This window comes from Pollachius pollachius (assembly GCF_949987615.1).
Source record: "Pollachius pollachius genome assembly, chromosome: 1".
In the NCBI taxonomy this organism is placed as follows: Eukaryota; Metazoa; Chordata; class Actinopteri; order Gadiformes; family Gadidae; genus Pollachius; species Pollachius pollachius.
This window is the reverse complement of record NC_136934.1, coordinates 41,542,570-41,551,442: the sequence shown is the minus strand read 5'-3', so window position 1 is coordinate 41,551,442 and position 8,873 is coordinate 41,542,570. Positions and strand designations below refer to the sequence as shown.

At 46.1% G+C, this 8,873-nt stretch overlaps 2 protein-coding genes across 3 annotated transcripts in view; one reads left to right on the top strand and one right to left on the bottom strand.

Annotated features, from left to right (window-relative positions):
* Nucleotides 1-211: 211 nt before the first annotated feature.
* On the bottom strand, nt 212-4,060 carry LOC307076598 (prostaglandin reductase 3-like). The gene is made up of 2 exons (XM_079737650.1): nt 3,444-4,060; nt 212-1,359 (listed from the first exon to the last, which is right to left on the bottom strand). The coding sequence occupies exons 1-2, from the start codon at nt 3,731-3,733 to the stop codon at nt 429-431; spliced, it is 1,221 nt and encodes a 406-aa protein (XP_079593776.1). The 5' UTR covers nt 3,734-4,060; the 3' UTR covers nt 212-428.
* The window catches only part of LOC307076586 (teashirt homolog 1-like), a 35,062-nt gene continuing 29,743 nt past the window's right edge, over nt 3,555-8,873 (top strand). The window contains exons 1-2 of one of the 2 annotated variants that reach the window (XM_079737633.1): nt 3,555-3,648; nt 5,304-6,001. In XM_079737633.1, coding sequence (XP_079593759.1) covers nt 5,962-6,001 — 40 coding nt within the window. In that variant the 5' untranslated portion in view covers nt 3,555-3,648; nt 5,304-5,961. Of the gene's footprint in view, nt 3,649-4,798; nt 5,148-5,303; nt 6,002-8,873 lie in introns of those variants that run through there. The other variant, XM_079737632.1, reaches the window with a different exon arrangement.

The window sequence follows — 8,873 nt, the reverse complement described above, 5'->3', positions numbered from 1 at the left end:
CATTATACAGTATATGTCTGTAATAATTGCAACGTGTCTAATGTTTTATAATCCCTATCTATGCAATAGAGACATGTGAATCCACTGTTTAATTTATCAAAACAAGTAATAGTTTGAGCCGTAGATTTTCTATAGAACACATACACATTCTACGTAAGCTGTGCGGACAGGCCAGATAAATAAGCATTTACTTCACGACGACAATTTAAAATATCATTAACTTTATTGAATTCATACAAATAATCTTCAAAAAAAATAAATTATCTCTGTTTATCTTTCAGGTATTACAGTGCAATCAACATCCAAGCATTTCATGTCCTCAAAGACGATATAATGTTAATGTATGACTTCAGAGCTTCACAGTGGGCTGGGTGCAGTAGGGGCCCCGCTAACGTGCCACTTATCATTATCGCTCGCCGGGTGGAGCATCACAACTTACTGCTGGCGAGCGGGGCCGGGGCCACCTCCACCACGATCTTCCCCAGGTTCTTCCCGGCGTACAAGTGATCCACCGCCCTGAAGACGGACTCCAGGCCCACGAACCTCCCCTCCGGCGCCTGGTCCCCGCAGTCCACCTCGCACACCAGCTTCCCCTGCGCCACCATCTGCATCATGCTGCCCAGGGCCTCCTTGTAGTCTCGGAGGAAGTGGGGCAGGAAGAAGCCGCGCACGCTGGCCGACTTCTGCAGCAGCTTGATGGGCAGGGTGCCCCCCTTCACCGTGGCCACGCCCGACGCCGACTGGTACCCCGAGATGAACCCGATCACGATCAGCCGCCCCCCGGTGGCCAGCGAGTTGACGGCCAGGTCAAAGACGCCGCCGCCCACCGACTCGTACACCACGTCCACCCCTTTGGGGTACTCCTTCCGCAGCACCTGGCCCAGGTCCTCGGTGGCGTAGTTCACTGGCCGGTCGCAGCCGATGCTCTTCAGGAAGCCCGCCTTCTCGTCCGTGGAGCAGGTCCCGACCACGTGGCAGCCCGCCCGCTTGGCGAACTGCACCGCAAACTGCCCGGTCCCGCCTGCGGCGGCTGTGACCAGCACCGTCGCGCCCTCCGTCAGCTCCCCCAGGCGCTTCAGGGCGATGTAGGCCGTGGCCCCGCTCACCAGCAGGGTGAGGAACTCTGGCTTCGCCGAGGGCACGGCCATGGCTTTCTTGGCCGGCACCACAGTGTACTCGGCGAAGGCGCCGTCGCTGAAGTAGGCCACCGTCTCTCCGATGGTGTGGCGAGCGCTGGCGCTGAGGCCCAGGCCCACCACCTCGCCCACACCCTCGAAGCCACAGTCGAAGGGGGGCTTCAACGAGGGGTCGTAGCGCCCGGCCGAGTAGTTGATGTCCGAGGCGTTGATTCCTACAAAGCTAGATGCATAGAGAACGGGGAACGTTGTGCAAAGATGAGATTCAAAAGCACAGCACACCATATTGCCCTCTTTCATGCGCTTAGGAAAAGATTTAAGGGCAAATACCCTAATTTCCACAGTATGTGAAGGTCAAAATTTGGTCTTCAAGCTCTGTGCAGATCTGCGACCACCAAAGTACAAATAATATGGTTTGTTTTGGCCATGACTTCTATCTCTCTTGAACAGCGTACAAAAATAAATAAAGAATGAAAATCCAATCCTGACAGGCAAAGGCCTGTTTTATAAAACACATTGCATGATGTCATGATTAATTGTCCTCAGAGACACAAAGAATAAAATGCAGTAAAGGAAAAAAAAGACGGTTGGCCGCAGCCTCAAAATGAAGACAGTGGGTTTAAGCAGCTAACCTGAACAAGCCAAATATAGGAGAAAGGTAATATAAAAATAGTGTTTTATGGAACCGCACCGTGTCACTGTGTCATCGGTGCTAATGTCCCATGTTGGTAGAACCCATAACTAAAAACGTTCAATTATAATAGTGTAGGATTGTTTGATTAAAAAGGAAAACACTTAATGTACTGCCTCTTCAATTAGATTCCAAATGCACTGTAAACTGAATAGTTGTAATACACAAAATATCCTACCAGGTATAATTACTGTGTTATTATACTGTAATTGTATACTACCAAGTTGTAATAGTATGCAATTGAATAACAAAAAAAAGCTTCTGTACATTAAAACACAAGAGCAGTTCTAACAACTTTTAACATACGCCTATTGCTGTTTCAGAATGTTGCACTTGAATGACACACACACACACACACACACACACACACACACACACACACACACACACACACACTTCCTCATAGACTACAGAGGCCTATTGACTTCCAACGATTGTGTGAAAAGGTTGGGATCGTGGCTGAATAAAATGTGATTTGTTTTACATTTTGATCCGGAAGATAAAAACGGCAGTGAAACGTTGGATGACAACGTCACTTTGTATTTTGCTTACATAGCCTTTGTGTGCGTCTTGAAATAAAAACGCATGTTCTGTGTGATAAAAGGTGGATCAACACATAATTGACGGGGAACGTGTAACCAGACAATTACATTATCTTTCCAAAGTATGTGGTGATTTCACTGTCGACATAACGAGAGTAGCCTACTTCATATTTAGTCATAGAAAATGTGACAACGCAAGTAAAATTCCATTTCCCATTCATTTTTATTGTTTTGTATATTTGATCGTGTGAGTTTCGTTCGCCTAAATCTGCCTATGAGCATTTTTCAGAGGTATGCCTGGATACAAAAGGTGTTTGACAAGTTACACTTACAAACCAACGTAGCCTAATAACTAATAACATCTCGTCTGTTGGAGATTGGAAAGCGTCACTAAACACCAGCAGCCAGTGAAGGTCCAAATGTCTGAGACAATCCGGTTGTAAACTAATAGGTTTAGGGGTCAAAAGTAGTTTAACTGCCTTAGGCGAGAGGGGCGACTGTAATTGTTCATTTTACGTGGGCATATTTCCCCACATTTAACAAGATACAATGTCCGCGATACGCAAAGGAGTAACTTAAAGGGCATGTACAAAAAGGAGGATTGATTGTAGGGTTGTAATGTAAAAAAAAAAAACGATATTAGTTTTTAGGTGTGTCTTATAATGATGCCCACCGGAGCCACCCATTGAATGGTTTACCCAAGCCATTTAAAATGAATAGTCAGTATGTTTGCAGGTCGGTGACGTCACGGCAACATGACAGAGCCAAGATGGATTGATGGACAAATGGAGGGGCGGAACTTGAAATACAGTAGGCTATAGCTATCCCTCACTTAATTTGTATCCCCCCCCGGTCTTTTGCCGATCGCAGACGTGCTGTCATAAAAATGTCGGACGACAAGACCACCGGTAAGTGAAGCCTTCCTCACTTCTGAGCGATATCGCGTGTGGTTATAGAGAACAAGCCCATATAGCTGTGATCACAACACACACACACACACACACACACACGGGACCAGAGAACGACGTGTTGTCATATCGCCTCGATTTCCAACCGTCTCCCAAAAAAACTTACCGATTTCGAACCAGTAAATCCCCATCGCCTGGCGTCGGGACTGGAACTGTGTTCAGACAGACGGCCTCTTTGAAATGTTGACTTAGCCTCGTCACGGTCAGCTTTTGCATAGAGCTGGGTATCGAGGATCCTTTAAAATCCATGAAGTGTGTGGAGTATGACAGATCTATAATGGACCGTCGCGGAACAACGTGAACTCCAGAAAGTAAGTCGGAGCCCGATCTGCGCCCCCCACCGATCACACCGAACGCCCTCCTACCGCTTATTCTCAGCAGGGACGACACGGACATTGCACCAAGGAGCAACCAAACAATTGTGACAAAGTTCACGGACACTTGGTCCTACGTTTTTTTTCTTCTCTTCCTAGCAAGAGCCCAGCCGACGTAATGCCAGAAGCTTGCACTAGGTTTTATTTAGCAGCATGTAACAGCTTGGCTAGGCCACGTACGACGTGAAAAGCCTATAGCCCTACTTTATAATTATATACATACCCCGCGACGGTGCAATTGCAACGCTATGCTACGATGCAAAACCAATATAAATACAGAGCCAGGAATCGAGAATTGAGCATTAAAAAGGTTGCACGGTGCAGCCTTGCAGCAGACCCGACTTGACAATCTCGGGAGTCCCTCCCCTTCCCGGACACGACACTCACTCACTTCCTAGTAAGGTGAAACAAATCAATCTTCGCCTTTGCAATCCTCGACAAAAACATGATCTGAAGCACGTAGCCTACTTTTAAAAACAAATGGATTAAATAGCCCCCAGTTATGGTCACGCTTTATTTCGCGTTTGCACGTGCATGTGCAGCAGCAGCGCTGTTGCCAAAACACGACCGTGCTGCCACACTACACCTGCAGTTCTCCCGGAGCTGCACACCAAAATAGTGGACTAACCGCTCCTGTCTGCCGGGGGAAATAGTGTGTTTCCTTACAATCGGTACAAGCGATTTGCAGACTTGTTCTATTTCATTCATTATTTCCTCTTTTTACGCGATGAATGACCAGCGATGGTCCTACTGTGAATTATAACCCTGGATCACTACTTGTAGGAGCTGCGATTGTTTTAGGTTATGAACGCCACCACAACCAACACCACCACCACCAAGTTGACCATAAGTTGATTTATCGATGTTTGAAACAACAAACATAAAACAATTTAAAGGCGCTCTGCCTTGTTCGGTTCCTCCTTTGTCAGTCTTTGGTTTTTTTTAAAGCAGGGGGGAAAAACAAGACAATTAAAAAGATTGACAGGTAGGCTCTACTGTCAGAGTGACGCTCATAGGAGAGGGGAGGAGTAAAACTGGAGCAGGAAAAGCCACTCGATGCGTCTGTCTATCAGTTGAGACTGCCTGAAACGCTTCTGCATACACACACTCTCACACACACATACATACACAACCACACATACACTCACACACTGCGTTTCATTCTTTTTCTCGGGAGCAGACGAGACCCCGGCGCTGGCTCGCTCCCTGGAGTTTACAGAAAGAGAGAGGGGGAGGAAATTAGTTCATGTCGATCTCCTCGCGAAGAAGGTGGATGCCTTGTGGTGGATGTCCTGTTTGTTTCTGTTTTAGTAGCGGGCGCTGCAACCACCACCACATCCAACCAAAACCCCGCATCTGACTAGATGAGATGAGCGACGGCCGGTGAAAATACACATATTTTTTTTGCGTGTCTCGGAAGAAAAATAATAATAAACGTAAGTAGATTTGTTGCCGTCCGACCACAGCGGTCGGAGGGAGGAAAAGTATCCAGTGACGGCGAGGCTTGATCCGGCCGAGGTGGCGTGGTGACGGGCTGACATTAACCATCTCATGCCTGTCTTATTCCCCCCCACCCCTTTCTCTCGTTTCAGATCTGTGGCAAAGGAGGAAGGAAACACCGGCAAGGGAATAAATATCAAAGGTGTTCGCTCACACGGGACTTATTGTTGGGTTGTCGTCCGACTTTTTTTATTTATTGGGTGGCGAAGGCAACAAAGTAGCCCCCCTACACCGTGAGATAGTGACCCCCCCCCCCCCCCCCCCCCATCTCCCCCCCCCCCCACTCCGCCTCCCTGGTGGCAGCAGGGGAGTGACTCAAACTTGGCTGCGAGGTCTGCTTCTTCTCTGCCATGAGAGAGATGGTGAAGGAAGATGATCTTTGATGGACATGTCACGAGCTGGCAGAATTCTCTCCTATTTGTAACATAGAAACTTATTTTCTTTTCTTCTCCTCTGGCTTCACGTGTCGCCTCTACTCGCTCTCAGTAGGCCTGCTACATTTCAAGAAGGACAATAGTAACCAGCGCTGTTACAACGTAACAGCTTCAGGTGTGGACTTTTGTGTGGATGCTGAAATCCCACTGTTGGTTAGGTGTGCAGATCAACCAGCCCGTCCCTCTCGGGTTTTGAAGAGACGACACAGACAGCTCTCGCTCCGAGATCAAGACGCGGGATGATTTTTTTCTACTGACAGACTTTCTTGTTGTTGTAATTCCTGCATGAGAAGTACCGTGGGAACCGACGGTCACTATGCCGAGGAGAAAGCAGCAAGAGCCGCGTCGATCAGCAGGTACAGCCCGGTTGCACGCCTTGTTTCTTCCCCAATCCCCATTCCCTCTCATTTGCTCTCTTTGCTCAATCATTTTCTAAATTCATTTGTGGTGTGATTTGTGAATGGGCACACACATAATATAAATTTTAGGTTTGTACTTTTTCCATGCCCGCTTTTTAAATTATAAACACGTTATAATCTACAATTACTCAATAACAATGCAACATATTTATCCATATACGCAAATATAGTGCAAAAAGGAAGCCTGTGTTTGAGAATTGGACCACATGATTTTTATATTATTTGAATGCTAAGCAAAACTTGAGTAAAGGCACAGAGGGCATGTGTCTCACCACAGTAATATTTTATGATTTACGTAGAAAGTTCTAAGACTGGTTAAGTACAACGAAACGTGTGTTCTGGGGGATAAAAGCCTACTTTTGAGGTTCAAGAGTGTGTAATGATGGATAATTGAGTCAGAAAGAGGGTAGAGAAAACTGGCGAGAGCCGGTTTTTCTTTCTTTCTGTTTTATTAGAGGATTGCCAGCCTTGATTTGATGCGTGATTGATCGCCTGTCACGTGGCAGTCTTTGATCTATTCATCCCTGATAAACATCAATAAATCTCTCTATGGAGACGCGCATGCCTCTGACAGATTTCGCCATTCAACGCACAACCCCCCTATGTTCTCAATAAGAAGTCCCCCACCCCCCCCAACCCCATAAAAGTTTCTCAAACTATGGGTAAATCCCGGATCTCCTCGTTTTGTTTTGGGAAAATTGCCTTTCGGCTGGGCTATAAAAAAAACAAGAAACAGTTGTTATACTGTCTACTTACAGTCCACAATTGTCATATTTAAAAACATTGACTAAATTTATTTATTTAAGAAATAGTAAACGTTGTTATAACTTTCAAATTCCGCACACATGCGCCCTGCTTAGAACAACATCCACACCTGCTGTGTTTCCAATATTTACCTTTAGAGAAGCTGATGGATAACGGGTAATGGCAAAATGGGGTAATTAAGAACTGGGGTTATTAACTTGAGGTGATTAGGAATTTCTTGACTTCCTTTTTCCTAGACCTTGACAAATGCAAGTGTGTGTGTGTGTGTGTGTGTGTGTGTGTGTGTGTGTGTGTGTGTGTGTGTGTGTGTGTGTGTGTGAGAGTGTGAGTGAGAGAGTGTGTGTAGGAAAGGGGGGTCTTCAGCTATTGCTAATGAGGCCAAGCCTTTGAAGTTGGGGCATTAACAACTGCAGTGAACAAAAGACAGTTGTAGAATTTTAAAGAGAAAATTTCTTTTTTTCCCCCCCTCCTCGTCTGAAATATGAGGTGTAAATGCAGGGCCGTGGTGTGGGGAGAGACTTTGAACTCTGCAGGTTTATCATTAGGAGCCGAAGGGAACCCAGCCACGGGGAGCTGTGTGTGGGATGACTGGGAAGAGTGTTCATAACCAGTTTTGTATCTCTCCCTCTCTCTCCTTCTCTGTCCCTCTATCTCTCTCTATCTCGTTGGTTGTGTTTCTCTGCTAGTACCACAGCAGGCTCACATGATCCCGGCACACACACACTGTGAAGAAAGGCTTAGTGCTCAGATAGCTCTCTCTCTCTCTCTCTCTCTCTCTCTCTCTCTCTCCTTCTTGCCATCTTTTTCTAATTTTCTTCCTCCATTTGGCTATCATCTCCTGTTCAGTCGGTAACACACACTTTGTAACGAAAATGAAGGCGAAACGTGATGGGCGGGTGAGGTACAATCTATCTGTACGCCCTGCCTCATGCACAGATGTAAGCTAGGGCGAAAACATGACCCCCTCTCCCCACACACACAAACCAAACACATCACATACCCATCCCCTCCAACCAACAGATCAAACTACCACCACCAGACTCTGACTGTAACACACACATATGCGCACAAATACACGCACACAATCTGAATCGTGCGGGGTTATACGATGTGCTGGACGGCGGGGGGGTCGTGTTGGCCATTCAGGACTCGGCAGCTAGAAGGTCTTCTACTCGCCCACCAACAGCTGGTCAACGGTCAGCGTATTAACCACCAATAACAGGAACACACACACACACACACACACCTACACAGAGTACCGCCTGCTGTTCTAGAGGGAGCCGTTAGTGACCTGTGGGATGCTCCCCGGCCCGCGTTGGGATCGCATCCCGGGAGGAAGGGTTTTGGCCGAAACATAGGGCTGCCTTTTTTGTAAATGTATCGTGTTTCTTTTTTATGTTTTCCCCGCGTCTTGTGTTATTTTTAGTGGTAATGAAATCCAACATTGACCATCATCCCCCGTTCCATGGAGGGAACGACACACACCCACACACACACACACACACACACACACACACACACACACACACACACAGACACACACACAGGGACCTAAGAGTGGACAGGTGATAATCCCCAAATTGCTGCAAACTACTTGAGTTTCGTGCATACATTTCTATTCATGTATTAAATGCATTAAATGGGTTACAAATATGTGCAATTGAAGTAACATTTTATATTTCTAACTAACTACAATAATTATATCTATAATTATAGAAGACAAAAATATGACATTCATAAGATTCAGCAAAAATGAAACAATTTATTAGAATTGACCTTTATTTTGTTTAAATATTTGAATATAAAAATACAAGCAAAAAGTGTTTTTGTGTGTGTATGTGTCTGTGTGTGTGTGTGTGTGTGTGTGTGTGTGTGAAATATTTTTCTGCCTCCATCGTAGTGTGTGTCCCCAGATGAATGTCTCTGTGTGTTATTAGACTGTTACTGCTAGACTCCTAGCCCTGTGACATTTCAGTTGTGTTGAAATAGACCAAGGGGCAGGAAGCAGAACACACACACACACACACACACACACACACACACG

Bases quoted from the DNA above. Each gene is read 5' to 3' on its own strand.
- LOC307076598 (XM_079737650.1), bottom strand. From the start codon at position 3,733: ATGTCCGTGTCGTCCCTGCTGAGAATAAGCGGTAGGAGGGCGTTCGGT. The intron at 1,360-3,443 runs GTAAGTTTTTTT...CTATGCATCTAG, and splicing joins GATTTACTGGTTCGAAATCG to CTTTGTAGGAATCAACGCCT.